General features: G+C 43.4%; 1 protein-coding gene across 1 annotated transcript in view; it reads left to right on the top strand.

Annotated features, from left to right (window-relative positions):
* Positions 1-23,584, top strand: part of POLR1A (RNA polymerase I subunit A) — a 361,957-nt gene that overhangs the window by 12,389 nt on the left and 325,984 nt on the right. The window contains exons 3-6 of the mRNA XM_069204279.1: positions 14,349-14,498; positions 19,573-19,680; positions 20,420-20,505; positions 21,406-21,518. Coding sequence (XP_069060380.1) covers positions 14,349-14,498; positions 19,573-19,680; positions 20,420-20,505; positions 21,406-21,518 — 457 coding nt within the window. The remainder of the gene's footprint in view (positions 1-14,348; positions 14,499-19,572; positions 19,681-20,419; positions 20,506-21,405; positions 21,519-23,584) is intronic.

The following is a 23,584-nucleotide window of genomic DNA, read 5'->3' as shown; positions in this document are numbered from 1 at the left end:
GCCACTCCTCTGTACACTGCGTCATTGCACTCTACTCTGCACAACACTGCTCTATGCCACTTCACTGTGCACCTCGCTACTCTATACCACTCTGATCTCTACTATATACCACTTTGATTTTCTACTGTGCACTACTGCACTCTTCTCCACTCCTCTCTGTGCCACTACACTCTACCCTACACCACTCTGCTCTACACTACTTGAATCTACTCTGATTTTCTACTATGCACTACTGCACTCCTCTCTGTGCCACTGCACTCTTTGTCACTACACTCTATGCAAATACAAGCTATGCCACTACACTCTACCCTGCACCACTCTGCTCTACACTACTTGAATCTACTCTGAAACAATCTACTATAAGCCACAGCACTCTGTGCCACTGCACTCTCTCCATTCTGCACCATTCTATGCCACTCTACTGTACTCTGCACCACTCTACACTTTTGTGCTCTACACCACACTTCTCTAAATCACTGCACTCTATGCCAGGCAACTACTCTGCACCACTGCACTATGCACCACTATACTGTACTCTGCACCACTCTATTCAACACTACACCACTGCACTCTAAACCACTGCTCTCTGCCCAACTCTACTCTTCCCTTCTTTACTCTGCATCATTCTGCTCTACACCACTGCACTCTATGATGCTCTACTCTGCAAGACTGCACTGTCTGCCACTGAACTCAACGCCACTCTACTCTGCACTAGTGCACTCTATGCCACTGCACGTTATACTACTCTACACTATTGCTCTGTACTTCACTGCACCCTGCAGCACTCTATTCTACACCACTCAAATCTATGCCACTCTACTGCACTCTACACCAGTGCGGTGTGCGTCACAATACTCTTCATCACTCGATGCCACTCCAATCTATTCTGCACCGATGCACTCGATGCCACTGTACACCACTCTACTGTACACCATTGCATTTTACCCTACTCTCACCTCTGCACTTTACCCTGCACCACGTTGCTCAACACTACACTACTCCACTCTGTGCCACTTCAGTCTACTCTAAAACAATCTACAGTATGCCATTGCACTCTACACCACTGCACTTTACTTTGCCCCACTCTACTCTATGGCACTCTGCATCACTACACTCTATGCCAATGCACTCAACACCACTTTACTCAAAACCAGTGCACACTACGCCACTGCACTCAGTGCCACTCTACTCTGCACCATCGTACTTTATACCACTTCACTCTAGGCCATGCTACTCCACTCAGTGAAACTCCACTCTACAACACTACATTCTGATACTCCTCTCTATGATGCTCTACTCCATCAAATTCTACTCAACTCTGACACTACTCCACTGTATGCCACTCCACTCTGCAACACTATTCTCCACTCAATGCCATTCTACTTCACTCTAGTCTATGACATCCCCCCAATTGAACATATGTTGTCTGTAATGGCAGAATGCTATCACACCGTGCATATTTCACCTTACCCCACTCTACTCTGCACTACTCCATGCCACTATACACTATGCAACTCCACGCCACACTGCGTCACTGCACTCTACTTTGCACCACTCCGCACCACTTCACCCTACACCTCTCTACTCCACTCTGCTTCACTGTACTCTTTGCTAATGTACTCTACCCCACACTACTCTACTATGCACCGCCCCACTCTTCACCACTGCAGTCTACACCACTCCACTTGGCGCTATTCCACTCTGTACTACTCTGCTCTGCAACACTGTACTCTATGCCAATGCACTCTACTCTGCACCACCCCACACCACTGTACACTATGCAGTTCCACTCCACGCTGTGTCACTGCACTCTACTTTGCACCACTGTACTTTACGCCACTTCACTATAGGCCACTCTTCTCCACTCTACTACACTATTCTCTGATACTCCACTCTGTGACACTCTACTCCATCAAACTCTACTCTACTGTGACAATGTACTCCACTCTATTTCACTGTACGACACTACTGCACTCTGCTATGCACAGCTTCCGCTAAGCCACTTCATGCCACTTTACCCCATTTTGTTCTATGACAAACTACTCTACTCTATTCCGCCACTGCACTCAATGACACTCCTCTCTGCAACACTACTCCACTCTATGCCACTCCACTTTGAAAGTCTACTTTGTTGTAGGCTCCTCTACTCTACAACACTCTACTCTATGCAACACCCTGTATACCGCTCCATTCTACACCACTCCACAACATTTGTTCCATTCCACACTGTGACCTTCTACTCCACTCTGAAACTTGACTCCACGCCACTCAACTGCACTCTTTGCCCTTCCACTCTACAACACTGTACTCCCTTCCACTCTACAACACTCTACTTTATTCACGCCACTCAACTCCACTCCCTCCAGCCCATTCATCTCTACGCCATTCCATAACACTTTACTTCACTTTATGACACTCCACGCCACTTTCCTTTACCCGCTAACCTTTAGCCATCCTGAACATCGGCCATGCTGGAGTACGGCATGGCTGACACTTATTGGCAAAACCAATAGCTCTTGCATAGGCAAGACCTGTTGATTTTGCCAGTGCTTGTTCTTTAAGGCCACCGATGTTCATTTTGAATTGTATATATTGCTACTAGCCATGTACATTGCCAGCTCATTATTTAGTAAGGTTTGAATAATCACACATTATTGGTTTCATTGCAGCGGTTGTGACAGTGATTGATTGTGGGAAAGCTCAGATTATACTGTCATCAGAGCTACATTTACCTGGAAATTCAGATAGCGTCTGCAGACTACGTAGCTCACAGGCACTATTTTTCTGCTTTATTGTGCATTTGTGAAATGAAAAAAGTAGAGTATATGGTGTTTGTGATTATACTTCATTGAGACTGGTGAGTTTTTGATTGACGTCCTGAGCTTTGCATATTTGGACTGGTCAATTCTGCCCCAGTTTCCCTGGCCAGTATGGAGGTGTATATTGGACGGTTAAGGAGCAGTCTTCCGGCCAGATCAGATACTTGTCTGCACACTGGTTTTACCTCCCACTGGGGGGCCTGGAAAGGTTTGTCACCACCACTGCAGGGGATTACAGCAACACCCGATCCCATGTGACACATACGACAGACATTGCATTGCTGATTATGCTGGTGAGCACAGCTGTAGACTTGGTTGAGATTGGGAGAATTGCCCGCTACCCACCATAACTTTGCCCCTTTGTTTACGTCTTGTTGGGACTTGATAGGACTCGATGAGGAGAGAAACCAGCTGTGACCAGAACACCATTGCAAATAAGGGGCTGACCGCCAGCAGAGGAAGGGGCAAGCCTCTCTTTAAAGCAGGCATGCCCAATTTTTCTGTGCTACCAGTAGGAACGGGACTATGAACTAGGGAAGAAACCCCTTGGAGGCACACCATTAAGAAATGGGGATGGATATGAAACAGGAGTATCAGCCTTGGTAGGTCCCTATAAAATCCAGGCCTTCCTACCAGTTAGTGAGAAGACAGCTGTTCTCTTGCAAATTATGTTCTATCTTTTTAAGCAGGTGGGGTATACAGAAGCAACATGGAAGACTGTAGAAACCCTATGGTCCTACTTGGGGAAAGTGCACTCTATGGCACATCTTCTTAGGTGAAAGGTGAAGAGGGTAGAAGATGATGGAGAATGTATAATGGCTATGCAATGAAATGGTTTAGAGTCTAGATCTTTAAGGAAATCTTTTGTGGGAGAACTTACTGTCATAGTTGTGTTGGTAAATTGATAGAAACATGAATTAAACTTTAATATATCCAGATATCGACATACTATTATGTATGTTAAATATATAAATTGGATATGACATATTATTATATTTATATATAAATGTTCGGTGTCATGTGTAGCTGCAGAAACACATACTGTGCATTATCCTGCCATCTAGTGTTGGGCTCGGAGTGTTACAAGTTGTTTTTCTTCGAAGAGGTCTTTTCGAGTCACGAGACCGAGGGACTCCTCCCTTTCGGCTCCATTGCGCATGGGCGTCGACTCCATCTTAGATTGTTTTCTTTCCGCCATTGGGTTCGGACGTGTTCCTCTTCGCTCCGTATTTCGAATCGGGAAAGTTAGCTAAATATAGAAAATTAAACGGTATTGTTTTCGCTCGGTACTGGGTTAGTGTTATCGTATCGGCACTGATCGCAAAAGTGCTCCGGCGGCCCTTCGGGGCTTCCGCACTTCAGCGGGGTCTGGTCGGCCCGAACGCATCCATCGACGAAGACTAATGGATCGGACCCCCTTCTGCTTCTGTCCGAAGTGCCACTCGAAGTATCCTTATACAGACCAACACCTGGTCTGTAATCTGTGTTTATCACCAGAACACAGAGAGGATACTTGTGAGACCTGTCGAGCGTTTCGATCAAAAAAGACCCTTCGTGATCGACGAGCGAGAAGACTACAGATGGCGTCGACACCGAGAGAACAAATCGACGCAGAGGAGGAGGAAAGAATTTCCATCCAGGGGACGGACTCTGACGATTCCGAAAGTGAGCGAACCGCGACGATGCAGAAAACAGTGAGTAAAACTGCCCCGTCCAAGACTCACACAAAGATCGTTAAGGCCAAGGGGACACCACCGCCAGCAGGCCATGGCTTAACCCATCGAAAAGGAGGTGACAAACATCAGCACAGAAAAAGGCCAGAGATTTGCCGAAGACTTCCGACTCTGGTCGATATTCTGGCACCGAAAGATCTCGACACTGAGAGTTCGACTCACCCAAGGTGAGAAAAATCACGTCGGAACTGAGAAAGACTTTATCGGAAACATTGGTACCGAAAAAAGCAGCTTCGGAGCCGAAAAGAAGCTCTTACACAGAAGAGCGAGGACTTTCCAGCCAAATGCATGAAAAACACAGATTTGAGCAGGAAATAAGTATGGTTGAGCCAGACCATACGCAAAGAAGGTTGCATATCCAGAAAGAGACTGGAAAAATACAAACTCTTCCTCCAATTAAAACAAAAAGAAAACTGGCATTTCAAGGGTCAGAAATGCAGCCAAAGGCGAAGGTGGGCAGAGACAAAACACCACCACCAAGTTTTTCTCCACAACCTTCCCCACTACACTCACCACAGTTGTCTCCGGTGGGAACACCTCCTATGCAGTCACGTACGCATACAGGGATGACGCAGGATGATCCTGATGCATGGGACTTGTCTGATGCACCAGTGTCGGGCAACAGTCCATACTGTTACCCAACAAAGCCGTCACCTCCAGAGGACAGTACTGCATATATGCAGGTACTATCAAGGGCAGCTACGTTCCACAATGTAGTAATGCACTCTGAGCCAATAGAGGATGATTTCCTGTTCAACACCTTGGCATCCACCCACACTTCCTACCAGAGTCTGCCAATGCTCCCTGGCATGCTCAAACATGCAAAACAGGTATTCCAGGAGCCAGTTAAAGGAAGGGCTATCACGCCTAGGGTGGAAAAAAAATACAAGCCTCCCCCAAAGGATCGTGTGTTTATAACACAGCAACTTACACCAGACTCGGTGGTTGTAGGAGCAGCAAGAAAGAGGGAAAACTCTCAATCGTCAGGAGACGCTCCACTGCCTGACAAAGAGAGTAGGAAGTTTGACGCAGCGGGCAAACGAGTGGCAGCACAGGCAGCCAATCAATGGCGAATCGCAAACTCACAAGCCTTACTTGCTCGCTACGACATGGCACACTGGGCCGAGATTCAACACATTATACAGCACTTGCCCAAAGAACACCAGAAACGTGCCCAGCAGGTTGTGGAAGAAGGACAAGCAATATCCAACAACCAAATAAGGTCCTCATTAGACTCAGCAGACACGGCAGCACAAACGGTCAACACTGCAGTAACCATTCACAGGCATGCATGGTTACGAAGCTCTGGATTTAAGCCAGAAATCCAACAAGCAGTGTTGAACATGCCTTTTAACCAGGAACAATTGTTTGGCCCGGAAGTGGACACAGCAATTGAAAAACTAAAGAAGGACACGGACACGGCCAAAGCCATGGGCGCGCTCTACTCCCCACAGGGCAGAGGCACATTTAGAAAGCCACAATTTAGAGGGGGATTTCGAATGCAAACACCAGAGCCTTCCACCTCACAAAGCAGACCCACCTATTGGGCACAATACCAGAGGGGAGGGTTTTGTGGCTCATATAGAGGTGGTCAATTCCCAAGAGGAAGGGGAAAGTTCCAGACACCTAAAACAGGCCAAACCAAACAGTGACTTCAATGTCACAAAACCCCAACACTTCCCCCCCACTGGTGTTGAGACTTACCGCATACTATCAAAACTGGACACACATTACTACGGACGCATGGGTCCTTGCCATTATCCAACATGGTTATTGCATAGAATTCACAAATTTCCCTCCAGATGTGCCCCCAAGAGCACACAATATGTCCAAACAACACTTAGACCTATTACAAATAGAGGTCCAAGCATTATTACAAAAACAAGCAACAGAGTTAGTACCCAACCATCGGAAAGGAACAGGCGTATACTCACTATATTTCCTAATTCCAAAGAAGGACAAAATGTTAAGACCTATATTAGACCTCAGAACACTGAATCTCTTCATCAAGTCGGATCACTTCCATATGGTAACACTTCAAGACGTGGTTCCCTTACTAAAAAAGGAGGACTACATGTCAACATTAGATCTCAAGGATGCCTACTTTCACATACCCATCCATCCTTCTCACAGAAAATACTTAAGGTTTGTAATACACGGCGTACACTATCAATTCAAAGTGTTACCGTTCAGGATAACAACAGTCCCAAGGGTATTCACAAAATGCCTTGCAGTAGTAGCCGCTCACATAAGGAGACAGCACATGCACGTATTCCCATACTTAGACGACTGGCTAATAAAAACCAACACTCAACAACAGTGTCTTCTTCACACGCAATACGTTATAGAAACTCTACACAAACTAGGGTTTTCTATAAATTACCAGAAATCGCATCTGCAGCCATCCCAAATACAACAATACTTGGGAGCAACACTCAACACACAAAAAGCGATTGCCACTCCAGGTCCACAAAGAGTCCAAGCGTTCCAAAATATAACATCAAGCATACAGCCAAACCAACACTACCCAGTAAGGTTTGTAATGAAACTTCTAGGCATGGGGGGTCATTCTGACCCTGGCGGCCGGTGACCGCCAGGGTCACCGACCACGGGAGCACCGCCAACAGGCTGGCGGTGCTCCCAAGGGCATTCTGACCGCGGCGGTTCAGCCGCGGCCAGAAAGGGTAAACCGGCGGTCTCCCACTGCCCTACAGAATCCTCCATGGCTGCGGAGCGCGCTCCGCAGCCATGGGGATTCTGACACCCCCTTCCGCCATGCTGTTCCTGGCGGGTCTCCCGCCAGGAACAGGATGGCGGTAGGGGGTGCCGCGGGGCCCCTGGGGGCCCCTGCAGTGCCCATGCCCATGGCATGGGCACTGCAGGGGCCCCCGTAAGAGGGCCCCGCAAAGTATTTCAGTGTCTGCAAAGCAGACACTGAAATACGCGACGGGTGCAACTGCACCCGTCGCACCTTCCCACTACGCCGGCTCCATTCGGAGCCGGCGTCCTCGTGGGAAGGTCGATTTGCCCTGGGCTGGCGGGCGGCCTTTTGGCGGCCGCCCGCCAGCCCAGGGCAAATCCCAAAATACCCTCAGCGGTCTTTTGACCGCGGAGCGGTATTTTGGAGGGGGAACATTGGCGGGCGGCCTCCGCCGCCCGCCAATGTTAGAATCACCCCCATGATGTCTTCATGCATAGCTATTTTCCCAAACGCAAGATTACAACAGTGCCTAGCAAGACAATAGACACAAGCACAGGGTCAACCCTAAGATTTAGTGTTGATAGACCGCCAGACACACTTCTCGCTTCAGTGGTGGAACCCTATAAATTTAAACCAAGGGCAGCCATTCCAGGACCCAGTGCCTCAAGTTGTGATCACAACAGATGCTTCCATGATGGGGTGGGGTGCACACCTCAACAAGCACAGCATACAGGGTCAATGGGACAATCAACAAAAACAACTTCACATAAATCATATGGAACTGCTAGCAGTGTTTCTAGCATTAAAAGCATTTCAACCACTGGTAGCCCACAAACACATTCTTGTCAAAACCGACAACATGACAACAATGTATTATCTCAACAAACAAGGAGGGACACACTTGTCACAACTGTGTCTCTTAGCACAAAAAATTTGGCATTGGGCAATTCACAATCACATTCGCCTGATAGCACAATACATCCCAGGCATTCAAAACCAGTTAGCCGACAATCTCAGTCGAGATCACCAGCAAACTCACGAATGGGAAATTCATCCCGAGATCCTACAGGATCACTTCCTCCACTGGGGAACACCAAACATAGACCTATTCGCAACAAAAGAAAACGCAAAATGCCAAAACTTCGCGTCCAGGTACCCACACCCTCAATCCAAGGGCAGTGCACTATGGATCAGTTGGTCAGGAATATTTGCTTACGCTTTTCCCCCTCTCCCACTCATTCCTTATCTAGTCAACAAAGTAAGTCAAAACAAACTCAAACTAATACTCATAGCACCAACCTGGGCTCGCCAACCGTGGTACACAACACTGTTGGACTTATCAGTAGTACCTCAAATTACCAAACATACCAGATCTGTTAACACAACACAAACAACAGATCAGACACCTGAATCCAGCATCGCTCAATCTAGCAATCTGGCTCCTGAAGTCTTAGAATTCGAACATTTAAACCTTACACAAGAGTGTATGGAGGTCATTAAACAAGCTAGAAAACCTACGACAAAACATTGTTACGTAAACAAATGGAAAAGATTTGTTTACTACTGCCACACTAATCAGATTCAACCACTACATGCCTCCACAAAGGACATTGTAAGTTACTTATTACACTTACAAAAGTCTAATCTAGCATTCCCTTCCATTAAAATACATCTCACTGCAATATCTGCCTATCTGCAGATTACACATACAACATCGCTTTTTAGAATCCCAGTCATCAAAGCATTTATGGAGGGACTAAAAAGAATCATACCCCCAAGGACACCACCAGTACCTTTGTGGAACCTTAATATTGTATTAACACGACTCATGGGACCACCATTCGAACCCATGCACTCTTGTGAAATACAATACTTAACTTGGAAAGTAGCCTTCCTAATAGCTATCACATCACTTAGAGTAAGTGAGATACAAGCATTTACTATTCAAGAACCCTTTATACAAATACATAGACATAAAGTGGTTCTCCGTACAAATCCCAAATTCCTACCAAAGGTCATATCACCATTCCACCTAAACCAAACAGTGGAACTCCCAGTCTTCTTTCCGCAACCAAACTCAGTAGCCGAAAGAGCCTTACATACATTAGGCATAAAGAGAGCACTAATGTATTACATTGACAGAACAAAACCATTTTGTAAAACAAAACAATTGTTTGTAGCCTTCCAAAAACCTCAGGCAGGTAATCCTATATCCAAACAAGGCATTGCCAGATGGATAGTTAAATGTATTCAAACTTGCTATATTAAAGCAAAAAGAGATCTACCCATTACACCAAGAGCACATTCCACTAGGAAGAAAGGCGCCACAATGGCTTTTCTTGGGAATATACCTATGACGGAAATTTGTAAGGCAGCCACCTGGTCTACGCCTCATACATTCACTAAGCATTACTGTGTAGATGTGTTAGCAACGCAACAAACCACAGTAGGACAGGCTGTATTAAGAACATTATTTCAGACAACTTCAACTCCATCAGGCTAAGCCACTGCATTTTGGGGAGATTACTGCTTATTAGTCTATGCACAGCATGTGTATCTGCAGCTACACATGCCACTGAACGGAAAATGTCACTTACCCAGTGTACATCTGTTCGTGGCATGAGACGCTGCAGATTCACATGCGCCCTCCCACCTCCCCCGGGAGCCTGTAGCCGTTATTAGTTGAATGAAAATTGTAAATTTGTAAATAGACATTATTTTACTACACATTATGTACATACATACCTACTCCATTGCATGGGCACATCTAGTATACTCACAACTCCTACCTCACCCTCTGCGGGGAAAACAATCTAAGATGGAGTCGATGCCCATGCGCAATGGAGCCGAAAGGGAGGAGTCCCTCGGTCTCGTGACTCGAAAAGACTTCTTCGAAGAAAAACAACTTGTAACACTCCGAACCCAACACTAGATGGCAGGATAATGCACCACATGTGAATCTGCAGCGTCTCATGCCACGAACAGATGTACACTGGGTAAGTGACATTTTCCATATATATATATATATATATATATATATATATATATATATATATATATATGTGTGTGTGTTTATGCATATTCACTCAAGGACCCCAAAAAGTCTTTAGTGGCACGCAATTTTTAAATATTTAATCCAGAAATATACATAGCATTTTATTTTCTTTTTTCTTAAGAACATTTTATTGTTTTTCCAAAACGTTCAGCATAGCTTTTTGTTAAGGCATAGGTAACACTTTTCGGTCTAATTTAGACCTTCCTCCGACCACAATATTGTTTTCTTCTCCAGAGGTAATAAACATCCAGCAAAGCTATTTCACAGTTAATCATAGTCCCAGACAGAGGACTCTAAACATTTCATCATTCAACAGTCCCATTTTCACGCCTGCCATATTAGAATAGGGTTGCGAACAAGCTCTCGTACACATTTAATCTTAAAATACTGCAATTAGCAGAAACTGATCTTTTTCTGGCTCTGCCTTGCTGGGCTTTGGCTAACTATACTCTTTATTGGAACCCAGCCTGGATGTTACATCATTGTGTGGTAATAAGGAAAAGTAGTACATTTGATTAGTATATCCTGAAGGTTGGTAATAATTAGTCTGTACCAGTCTTCCCCCCCCTTGGCATCACATTTTCTTTATGATCTTTACACAGAAACATGAAAAGGAGTTGCACATGTCTACTGTCTCATGCCTGATGGATCTTGCCGACTCAATCTGAGGCTTCAGCAAGAAGCTTGTGGTTCCCTTTTAGAGACATCAGTTCCCCATTACAGATCTTCTTTTTCTTTCTTTAGTTCTTTTTATTGACTTTTCAGACAGATACAAAGGACAGCATTGCAACCCATGTCAAAGTACAGCACAGATTGGTCTTCAAGTTGAATTGGATCATACATTACATAAATAGCCTTACAGTGCTTGTATCTCTCGCCGAAGTAATTAGGAGAGAGAAGGAAGTGTTAGGACAGTGTGGAAAGATGGCTACCCATCAGGACATGAGTGGATGGGGATTACGTAGTAGTGACTGCACTCAAGCCCTCATGAGGACATTACTTGGGCTCAACATGCATCATACTTAACCCTCCTCTGCAGGAGCTACACTAGAGACCAAGCAATCTAATCTACTTCTAGCATGTCAGAAGCAGTGACCTGCACCGCTCCTCAACTCTTCCACTCAAATACATCTCAAGGGGAACCAAATATCTGTAGGACTGGACCTCACAGACATCAGTTCTCAGTGGGCAGTTAGGTGGTCCTGACCGTACGCTGCATCCTGGGGCCACTCGGGCATCCATGGCACCAGGTGGTGACCCCAATGTATCTCCACCTGCCACTTAGCAAGCAAAGGCAGGATTGCAGTTAACTTCTGCATCTCATGGGGAACCTCCCTCACATACCCTAGCAGCACGACCTGAAGCGAGCACTCCAGCAGGAGACCCATAATCTCTTTGATGATGTCGAAGACATTGTGCCAGAATTGTCACACCCCAGAGCAGTCCCAAGCTAAGTGTAATAAATCAACACACGGTACGGGCATTGTGTGCAGCATTGATCATCCCGAAGGTCCATTTGTGCAGGTGCTCCGGGGCGCGGTAGAGTCTATGGAGCTACTTAAAGTGCACCAAGCGAAGCTGGTAATTGGGCGAGAGTGCCCTGGCCTGAGCACAACAGAAACACCATTGATCCTATAGAGTGGGAGTTGCAAGGGCATCAGCCCATGCCTGTCTAGCACCAAGGATCCGCTCCGGTGCCTTCTCCTGCATGCCAACATATAGCCTGGTGACGAGCCTGCCCCCAGTACAGGGCGTTCAGTCGCACGGCTTACATCCCTTGCGGAACATGTTTTATAGTAGCCACTGCAAGGATGGAATATGGAAAGGCTCCATACGCTCTACTGCACAAGAAACATTTTTACTGTGTAGTATTATGAAAATAAAACCGAGGTATGGAACCACTGGCAACCAACATGTCAGGGTGCTGCGACCAACATGTTGTTCCCAAGCAACACATTGGGTACCACTGGTTTAGAGTATAACCTCCACCCCTAAAAATGAATTCCAATTTAGTTTATTATTTAAATCGTTTTTTTATTGGTACACAACAACAGTATGAAAATTGCTAATCTATACAAGGTTATAGGGATACACAAATACTGTGGTGGTAAAAAACAAAAGTGTGCAATATTTATTCAGTATTCAAACTTCAAACGTCAACACACAGCAAAAGCCCTTATAAAGGAGGCCTCATCAGAATGGGGTAACTAGATGTAAGCACTAGACTTGAATCCAGGCTCCAACCACTTAAGCCCTCAAAATGAAATTTTGTGCAGATTATTTATGTTCTGTCTACGTTGTGTTGTTCTAATGATTTATGCTTGGAAGCTTGTACATTATGTGCAGATTCATAAATCAGCAAGTCTACGGTGGGGTGTACTTGTCTGTGTAAATAGGCCATTAATTGCTTTGTTTGCCCGTAGCCACTCGCCTAGGTACATCCACTGTTTCACACTAGTTTGCTTTTAATGTAAATGTGTTACAAATGGAGAACCTTTGAATGTGCAACATCTACACCTATTTGCCAATGTGAATGAGGCAGATTTGACCTTTACATAAATCACACACTACAATGTGCAGAGGCATTTTTGTGACAACTTTGTTGGACTCTTAGGTGTTTTGTTTGGAGAGGCAGCAAGGCCATGTGACCAGACATCCCACTCAAGAACACCGATGTCATTGTTCCTTTCCTACATGATATGAAGCCACTCAGTAGCTGTGAACTACACAGCAGTGGAGCCAACGTTTTGAAATGGCAGTCACTGAAATATCCATAGCTTCGAGATAGTGATGTTAGCAGCCACTCCCACCATAAGTGGCAGAAAAATGATTAGTCAACTGTTTAGCCCTCCACTCTGCTTTGGCAATCGGTAACCGAAGAATTGCAGGTTAGTGCATGTCTATTGAATCTGTTTTTTTCTTCCGCTAAATAACAGTTTGTTGCGGTCCTTTTTATTTTTTTTATGTGTATTCACCATCAATTTCCAGTACTTCTGCGAACAAATCCCTTTGTTGCGCCCAGTCTCCAATTGTTCTACCTATTGATAAGTATGACAAATCTATGTCTACATGTGCACATGCTGTGATAGTTACACTCAGTTGACTGCAATAGACTCGAAGTGAAGTTCATTTCTAAATGCTAATGGTTAGAATAAACTTTAAATGTACATGCTCTGTTGATGATTTTGGAACATAACATTTTTAAATACTTAATACACATGCTTTTCAATCATGTTTGTGATGTGCCAGTGAATTTTTAAGGGCCTTGCTGTCTATGTGCTAACTCGTTGTGTGGTTACCTGGTAATCTGCTAGCTATGCTGGTAACCTTTAATTTTCAGTAAATCTCTCTTCCATTATCCTGAAGCGTATCCACTACATGGTGGCAGCACCCTCTGCTACCACAGAAAAGCTTGGCTGCTACATTCTAACTCGTTAATCATTGCTATTTACTTCTAAAGTGAATGTTTCTGTCTCTATGAGGGCAAAGTTAGAAGGTTCAAACTGTGCTCTATCAATCTCGGTTTCTCTATCGGCCAAGAAAATAAGCCCTGGGTATTATATCTGGTGGCGGAGGAAAGCTTTTTCCTTGTCTTTAATTTATTGAATTATTACAGTGCGGACATCAGCTGTGGTAATGGACAGTGTTCTAAAGAACAACTAGAGAATTCATCATGCTCTTAGCAAAACTTTGTAGCAGTACTTAGCTCTAGTCGTACCACAACAATACGGGACGGTAGCACTCTAGCCCTCTTGCCAGTCTTCGAAAATTGGTGGTGTTGACCTATGTCACTTCCAAACTGCCTTCATTAATATTGGGTCACAAGCATCTTGAGTAACGACATGAAAGTACCTCTGAATTCTATGTAGAATGAAAACTCTACATTTTATTTATATTAAATTGTTGGTCCGGTTGTGTCTTGTCCTGATTATGTTTACTGGTTAACAAGGCCATAAGTGTTTGAGTGGTGAATGTGCATTTTAATAGCCAGGCACACTTTTAATTATATTAATTTATTCCACACATTTTGTTCCTTTCAGAAATTGTACTTACTGGTGCGTGGTTCCTGTTTCAGCTGCCATATGCTGACGTGCCCGCGAGCTGTGATCCACTTGCTGCTGAACCAGCTGAAAGCACTGGATGCGGGAAATCTTCATGCAGTGTATGAGATCGAAGCTGCACTTAATAGGGTAGGAGTAACTTTACAGTTTACTAAGTGGTCAGTCATACAACGCCCTTGTTACTTTGACTTTATACTGTGATTGCATATCTGCAAATTACATTAACGTATGCTAGGGCCCAAGAAACAGATTGTCACAACTGGTGGGTATTATGAACTGCAGGTCTAATACTGCCTTTGTTGAACAAGTGGAAATCTCCACCTTTAAATGATTTGTATTCGCTATTCAGCAGGGAGTACGCTTGACTACCGCCTGCACTTAAATTGAAAAACATTTCTGTCTGTATTAGTAGCTAGATGTGCATGTCCTGGAGAAACATTGCAGTGCCAGTAGAAAGTAGTGGTCTCTGCAAAGATATGGTGGTGTACTATGTTACTGCCTTTCAGAACTGCCTTAAAGCTGCCAGCCAGAGTTTCCAGTTTTTATTAAAATAGCAGCACACATTCGCCATTACAGTTCTAGACACCTAGCTCTTGTTTGCATGCTTCATTGTAAGCCTGATCAGCAATCACCAGTATTTCTGACCCCTGCTCCAATGAATTTCAGTTAGTAAGATTGCAGATGGACCTGACTGACCTAACATTGATCTGTGCAGAGCGCTCAAGTTTATGTCACTGCGAACATCAGTCTCACCGAGATGGACAAACATGGTTCTAGTGTGGAATCTTACACCTCTTGTGTTCTTAGGCACCAGCGCTCTGAACTACCAATACTATATCCTTTCTAGTCACTGAGGTAGAAGTAGCACTTATCTTTTACGAAAAGCTTCCACCTTGTAAAAGCTGCCAAAATGATTACATATCTGCTAGATGCTGGTGCATTCCTTTTTGCATTACTCATTTTATAGGCCCACAGTAGTATTTGTAAAATATATGTAGTAACTGCAAAACACAGCCAAAAAGTAGGTTATGGTCCTAGATCAAACTCACCAAACTACTGACAGTTATGAATAAGAATACACAAAACGTGTGCCACCTTTCATGCTAAACACACCAATTTGGCAAAATTACAGAAACAAATATAGGAGCGATCAAGAAAACATTATGGTGCAATGGTGGGTGATGGATGTTATGACGTGTGTTGTGTCTGTTGCTAACCATAACGGGGGAATTTCGGGGACAAGGCTTGTAAGACCACAGTGCTGCTCATTTTTATTAACTATGTTGCTCGGCGTTGGTCCCCGTTGCAGCAAGGGCCCCCAGGAACAGGTTCAAACTTTGAAAGTAGGATGGCCGATTATTATTATTATTATTTTTTTAAATCATGAGTTTTGAAGTGACCAACAAAATAATTTTTTACCCCAATCCAAACAATAGCATTGTCTTAAACATTAAAAATGTGATTGATGCAATTTCCTTGTATAGATCAGGGTTTGGCCAAAATCTATATTTTTGCAGGGGTGAACCCCAGGGGGACGGACAACGTACATTTCTCCTCTATCATACCTCAGTGGGTAAAATGTATAAGGAGTAGTTCTCCCTTCTTGGCTTCATTGTTTGTTATTAGTTGTCCGCTGTTTATTATGCTAATTCTGTTTGTCTCAGAATGTGGCCTTCTCGTCAGTTGGTCCTCTGCAAGGATGCAGAGGTGGATATACTCTGCCAAACAAACAATGACTCCGATACGTCTTGATAAATCGACAAATATGGAGGTGACATGCTGAAATGTTAGATTGTTTTTTGACATGATTGTCTTCTAGACCTGATCTTAACCAATGATCAACTATGGTTCATGGAAATGAATAGAAAATCCTTATTAATGTATTTGTTATAAATGTAGTTTTCTGTAAGATGTCCGGCAAGGGTAGGCATCTTTAATGCACAATCCTGATGTCAAAACTTTAACTAAGAAATGTTAGCAAAGAAAATGTGATTGACAGGATTGACTCTAGTTTACACGGCTGAGACATACAATTGTGTTAACCCCTTTACATATCATCTGGCACCTTTTTTAAATGCAGATATTTCAAAAACTACTGAACAGATTTACACCAACTCAGCCAGTTAAAAAACACACACTTTGTGAGTAAAGGTCTACGTTTGTGCAAAGTTTGGTGTAAATCTATCTCTTCAGCTTTTTTTGCTCTATATTTCTTCAGCAGTTCATAAGGGGTGCTAAAATGGAAATTTTACAAATTTTTTCACCCTTATTAATTTTTTGTCCGTGGTCGGTCCTTCACAAAACTTGGAACACTGAAATGTTGCTGACTTAGATAGCAGATTGGTGAGTTTTGTGCAAATCTGTCAACCGGGTCATAAGCAATAGGCAAATCAAAATATGCCTTTTCAATGGAAAGTGTGTCTGAACCATAACTACACAATGGTGACACCCACTGTGTAATATAGGCTAAATGAAGACTAACCTTAAGCATTGCATACAGTACAGCCGTCTCTTCTCAAAGACCGATCCAGTTAATGCCTGTATATATGCCTGTTAAATTCCTACACAGATCAGATGGCTGTAAATGTTGAAAATAAGAGCAGTACCGTAGGAAATGATCAACTTCCACCCAGGGTGAACCACTTGGTCTCATTGTGTGATAAGGTATCATGCACTAGGGTCATCTGTCCTTTCATCCATGCATCACATAAAGGATAAAGTCATGAAACAGAAGAAAGATACTAGTAGGATGTGTGCATTTTGGAACTACTCCTCAGTGTTTTGATCCTCACAGCTACTGCTCCTACAGGACAGGAAATGGTTGAACATACTTGAGAGGACATCAGCTCTGCTCGAAGACATTATAAGGTGTTTCACCCACTGACGATAGCGGACTGGTCTTTGCTGTATAGTGAGAAGGAACCAAACTGGCTATTGGATTTTGGGACCTATGCCCTAGAGTCTTGATCTAAGGAGACAAAGGAAGGGAGTTATTGATCCAGGGGGCGCAAGAAGTGTACTTGTATTTTCTGCTAGTTCTGTAGACAAACACATTGTACTGGTTTTGTAAAATGTTTGCATATCACATCCCTTAAAGACACATTATCCCACACACAATCTCTCTACCTGTTCTGTATGCAAGGAAATATGTACTGCTGCTGCGTGTACTGTTATTGTTATATGTACTTAAGAGGAGCTTGTAAGATTGCACATGCCATACTTGTTCCTAAAGGAGATCAATGTACACTGCGTCTGACTACAGTATCATTTCTGTGTGTATTTCAGACACTTGAACTCCCAGTGTACATGCAGTGCGTGTTCTTTGTTTGCAGGAGCACCTTCAACCGCTTCTGCTGCCACACACCTTACATTGGTTCTTTGTTAGCAAAGCCTGCACTGATGCTGCCTGTGCTGCACCAGTGTTGTGTGGCTGTGAAGCTTAGTACAAATCTTTTCTATACTAAATCTAAAATAATTGCCATTATCAGTGCTTGTCTTTGAGCTGCGCTGATTGTTTGTGGTCTTGGGGACAGTGCGGGAGCTTTTACAATGAGCTAAAAGATCCAGGTAGTTTCTGATTGAGGTATTAATCCTGTAGTTTGCCACTAAGGCCGTCATTCGGATTCAGCTGTAAGTACTCATTCAGGCAGGTACCACTTGAATCGTAGTTACAAGTAACAAAGCAAAAACACATTTCAGTTGTCCCTGCATCCCAGGGACATGTCTCAAGAAAAATAAAGAAAAAATAGTGGAAAATAGTCTGGAAAGTAGGAGTTAAAGCAGTAACCTTGTGTGGAAACACTGATTCCCATAATAATTTCCTATTTCTTAGGACAGTGATTCTTAACCTCCAGTTCAGTGACCCCTGGGGGTCTGCAATGCCCACTTAAGAGGCCGCCAACTACTTAGGATATTAAATATTATTAACATAGTATTAAACCATACAGTAATAAAGAATAATGTACATTTTTGAAATGTTTTGTAATTGTGAAGGAATTTGAAAATGAAGGCTAAAGATTAAGTTGGTATCCTCAGACTGATTCGTGAGAGCAATGCAAGTGCATCAGACAGAATATAATATAGTTGATAGGTCACCTAAGTTGAATTTAAAAAAGCTCCAACCTTCCCATTTTTTATATTTGTTTGTGAATTAAATAAAATGTCATAATTTGTGTGTGTGTTTGTTTCTGTACTTTTGTGTATTGTTTTGTGCTCCAAATCATTGAAATTGTGTAGGCAGGGGTCTCTGAATTCCAGTGATGATTCAGTTGGCGTCCCGGGAATCCAATAATGATTCAGTAGGAGTTCCCAAATTACAGTAATTATTAAGTGGGGTTCCGCAGACTTCCGGTTACTTACCACTGTGCTAAGGTAAAACTCTAAATACCACATTATTCCTGCACCTTTGACGAGATTGCTGTGGAATTAGTAATTAGGGGTGAAGGGAATTCTGCATCAGTATTCCTAGGTCTGTCAGAATGAATAGCATGCATGTGACTTTGCCCACAGTAAAACATTAATAAAACTTTTCCTTTCTTTGAAGTGGTAGCTACTGTGACCAAGCATTTATTTGAAAATGTACTCTCAGGTGGTAGTCGAAGAACTTCAGTGGTCCAGATTTAAAGGTGCTGACTTAAATCCCTGGGACCTTTTTAGGTCTTGCCTAGAGGCAGCTCTTAAATGTCTGTTTGAGAATGAACATGTGGACCATACCGAAAACTAACAGTGAGCTTAGAGCCCGCTAATTGCTTATTATTGGCTGGCTTGCCTGTGACTCTTGTGTTCTATGCTTATGTCTTTCTTTCCTCTTTTTGTGTTTGTCCCGCCCCCGGAGCATAACCTCTTTACAGTCCTTTTGTTTGGCTGCCTTGTACCTTTCCACTGCTCACATTTTAAGAGCTGCTTTTCTTTTTTATTAGGTATCCCATGAGAGTGCAGGTTTTTTTGCTGTCTCTTGTTTGGTGCTTCCCCCTTCTTTAATAACTCATTTCCTATGCTTCCTCTGCACCCACTCCCCAACCACTCTTCCGTTGCATCCATAACCAATGCCAATGCTTGTTACTCTAGGGTACCTGTGATCTGTACAGAAAAATATTTTCAAATTATCTTTGTTCCATTCTTAAGAGGAGTAACAATTATATCTCAATACTTCCTCCATATAGAGGTTAATTACTCATTTCGTAACAATGTTTTTCTTTTTTAGTTCCTAGAAGGAAATCCAAATGCCTCTGGCAATGACATTCAGGAAGAACTAGATGCGTTTACATCAGAAATACTACAGAACCACGACTCTGGTCTCCAGAGTTTACAAGTAAGCGATCATTTTATGAAATTATCTTGCCTTTGGATGTTATTTGTCCAACTACATAATCTTAAAGGAAAATTATTTTTATCGGAGTATTGAAGTTGCAGTAGATAAAAAGAGAAAACATGTTTTAAAGCAGTAAAAATAGGCATATTAGAGCAATATTGTCATAAACTGTCTAAATTCAATAATACTGAATTTATTGACCATGGAGGATGACGCAGGTGTATGAAAGACATTGGCATACCTTCAAATATTTCAACCTGTGAGGTTCAGTTAGTGAATAAGTTTCTGCTTCTGGAGTTTTAAACCTCCTTCATTACGTTTACATCAAATTCATGTTAAGTGTTGTGAGGCAGCTGCTTAGAGTACTGTAGTCTGTCTGCCCCCCAACACGTTTGGTTATGGGCACAAATATGTATTGTCAAGCATCCCAAAAGTTATTTTAGTATGCAGGCATGTTCTTCATGCATGTATTTTATTCTTTCTGCCATATTATTTGTACCTATCAGCAAAACTATCCCAACTACCTCGAGATATAGTTGGAATCGTAGGTGGCCAGCACTTCTTTTGGTGCCATTTTGCCTTTTCATCCAACTTGCAATTGGGCCTTGTCAGCATTAATTGCAAGGTTCTGCAGGGTTCTGCAAAGTGCAGAATTAGGAATCAGCTTTTCCCCTTCTAATGCCTTAATCCCTATTTTAACAACTTTAGGATAAAAGCAAATGTTTCTTTGTTTTAACAGGTGAAAAATGTCTGTGAGTGCAAAAGCAATCTGGTTGGGCAGTTTTGGAAGGCACATATGAACGCGAAGAGGTGTCCGCACTGCAAGTAAGTGTTGCAAATGTTTGTTTTTGCTTGCAAACCATGGAGTAATTCAATATCAATTCTAAATATTAAAACCATAATTCATTTTGTTATGTTTAGTGCTGATATATTTAGTCACTGCTGCTTAGTGGTACAGCAGTGATTTGCCACACAACTCTGGTCAGGATGACTTCAGTACTTGTTTCGCCTGAGAAAGCCACGGAAATGGCCACAATAACTTGATTATACTGCACAAATAGACCCAGAAATCAGATGCACTTGGAATCCTAGATGTACCCTCAAATAGGGCGAGAAAGTGAGGCTTGAGGCAATTATGTTGATATTAGCTCATCTCCTTCTTTCTTCTCTGAGTCTCTTGCTTAGTTTCTAAAAGCTAAGTAGTGGCAAAACCAACAGGTCTGGATGTAAATGTGCCAGTGCATGCATATCGAGCGCATTACAGGCAGCAGGAGAGAACAGATGGGGCTACAGCTGTAAAGCAGTATCTCATGCAATTCATTGCAAGCACTTAGTTAGAGGCAGAATGATACAGTCGAACAACCAATAGTATAAAGTGCAAGATGAATGCTTCATTGAGCCAAACCAAGAAGTGGTTGACAAAGTCTTAAGCCAATGGCTGAAAGAGGCTGTTCCAAAAAAGGCATCGGTTATCAGGGGCTTCCCCAAAGCTCGGTCTGTGTAAAGCAGTAGATCTGTTTGACAGCTGTTAAAGACCCTGAAAAATATGATTGGTGATCTCAACTCAAATAATGAGCACCAGCTCCAGAATGAATACAGATAAAGTTGGTAATGTGGTTCAGTGTGCCAGTTAACATGCTGAAAGTGATGCTAATTAGAGAAGGCACTGGTCTATTAATATTGTAGAATACTCTTAACGTTTTCCTTTCCTTTTTTATTTGTCAGGAGTGGAAGATCTGTTGTAAGAAAAGAACACAACAGCAAATTAACCATCACATATCCAGCTACTGTCCAAAAATCACAGAAGAATCTGAAAGGAGGGCTTCAGCAGATGGACAGTAAGGGAGTTTGATTTTTTTATGTGTCCCTCCATGTGATTGCCATATTTAAGCTCTTGATATCTAAGAAAGACCTATGACTATTTTGGGCCTCCATATCTGTGAGGGGTGCACCATTGTCTTTCATTTCTTTTTTTTTTAAACTGGGAAATAAACGTACAGAAAGCTCCAAAATAACACACATGTAGAAACTGCTCCCTTATTTATGTTGATCTTATCGCTGAGGGGTGCTAATGGCAATTCAGACTGCCTCCTATGCTTTGGGGATTTGCAAGTGAAGGTCTGACTCTTAGCAGCAAAAATGGTTTGGCTCCAAGTGTTACAGGACAAGCTAGTGCTTTCTATGACCTGCAAGGGACTTAGCTAAGAGATTAAATCAGCGCTAAGTCAACCTTGCTGCCCACAAATAATTAACACATGGTCAAACTAGTAAATAATACTGCATTCATAGCTGTCTCTTTCAAAGTCCAAGGTTATATTTGTTGCATGTGTGGCTGTAGATACAAATGATGTGCATGCTACTGTCATCTATTGTTGGGTACGGATGTCTTCAAAGATTCAAAGACATTTTGTGTCATGCTGCTTCTTGTGACTTTTTCCTTGGTCCAGAATGCACTAAGACAACAGCTCTACCTCAGATTGTTTTCTTCTGCCATTGGCTTTGAACATTCATCTGCCAGCTCTGGGACCAACAGGTTCTTCATCAGACTCTTTGGGAGCAGCCTTCGAGGTCTCCATCCTAGTGACTTCATAACAATGGCCGCTCATTTTACACCCGGTCAGAGGGTTTTCACTGATGGTCAAGCACCTTGATCACTGTACTGCGATCAGCACCCACACCTTCCACCATGAAATGTGCAAACTCTGTCTATCGCCATAGAACAACTGGTCCCCGGTAGCCCCTGTCCAGCCTTTGCCGCAAGAAAACTCTCTGGCACTGTCAAGAATGATGTTTGGCTCATCACTGTATGTAGCGACAAGTCTCCTGTTAGAAATGTGGTCTCTAGTTGGCAGAGGTATACACCCTTGTCCAAGTAGGGACCACAGTCCTAGTCAAGGTAAGTCACACACAATCCAAATTATCCTGTGCTCACCCTCCGGTAGCATGGCACTGAGCAGTCAGGCTTAACTTAGAAGGCAATGTGAAAAGTATTTGTGCAATAAATCATGCAGTAGCACAGTGAAAACTCCACAAAAATACACCACACAAGTTTAGAAAAATAGATATTTATCTCAAGAAAATAAGGTTAAAACAACAAAAATCCAATAAGCACAAGTTGAATTATCACTTTTAAAAGAGTCTTAAACCTTAGAAATAAACAGTTGTCTCTTTGTTAAACACAGTACCTGGTACACGACGCACGGAGACCGCAGAGGAGGACATGTGTGGAAAAATAGGGTGCTAAGTCGAATTTTCCAATGTAGCACAGACGATGCATGGTATCTTTCCACGCTGCAAGGGGTTTGTTTCATTTTTTGGCACGCAGTCTTAGTTCCTCACTGCTGTGCGGGGATATTTTGACTCCCGGGGATGATGCAGGGAAAATCCTTGAAGCACTGGGAGAAGGCACGGGCGCTGCGTCGATCCAGTAGGCGATGTATCGAACTTTCCGTCACAAGGCAGGCGCTGCGTCGAATTTCCAGTCAAGAACTCGGGGCTGTGTTTTTCCGGTCGGCTGTGCGGCGATTTCTCTGTCGCAATGCCAGCTTCGCCATTTTTGACGCACAAGGAGTTTCCTGAAGAGATTAAGGGCCTCATTCCAACCCTGGCGGTCATAGACCTCCAGGGTTGCTGTCCACGGAAGCACCGCCAACGCCATGGGGATTCCGACCCCCTTCCCGCCAGCCTGTTTCTGGCGGTTTTCACCACCAGAAACAGGATGGCGGGAACGGGTGTCGTGGGGCCCCTGGGGGCTCCTGCACTGCCCATGCCACTGGCATGGGCAGTGCAGGGGACCCCTAACAGGGCCCCAGCATAATTTTCACTGTCTGCATAGCAGACAGTGAAAATCGCGACGGGTGCAACTGCACCCGTCGCACCCCTGCAACACCGCCGGCTCCATTCG

The sequence above is a fragment of the Pleurodeles waltl genome, chromosome 1_2 (genome assembly GCF_031143425.1).
Source record: "Pleurodeles waltl isolate 20211129_DDA chromosome 1_2, aPleWal1.hap1.20221129, whole genome shotgun sequence".
In the NCBI taxonomy this organism is placed as follows: domain Eukaryota; kingdom Metazoa; phylum Chordata; class Amphibia; order Caudata; family Salamandridae; genus Pleurodeles; species Pleurodeles waltl.
Note: the sequence above shows the minus strand (reverse complement) of the source record. Positions and strands in the feature narration are given on the sequence as shown.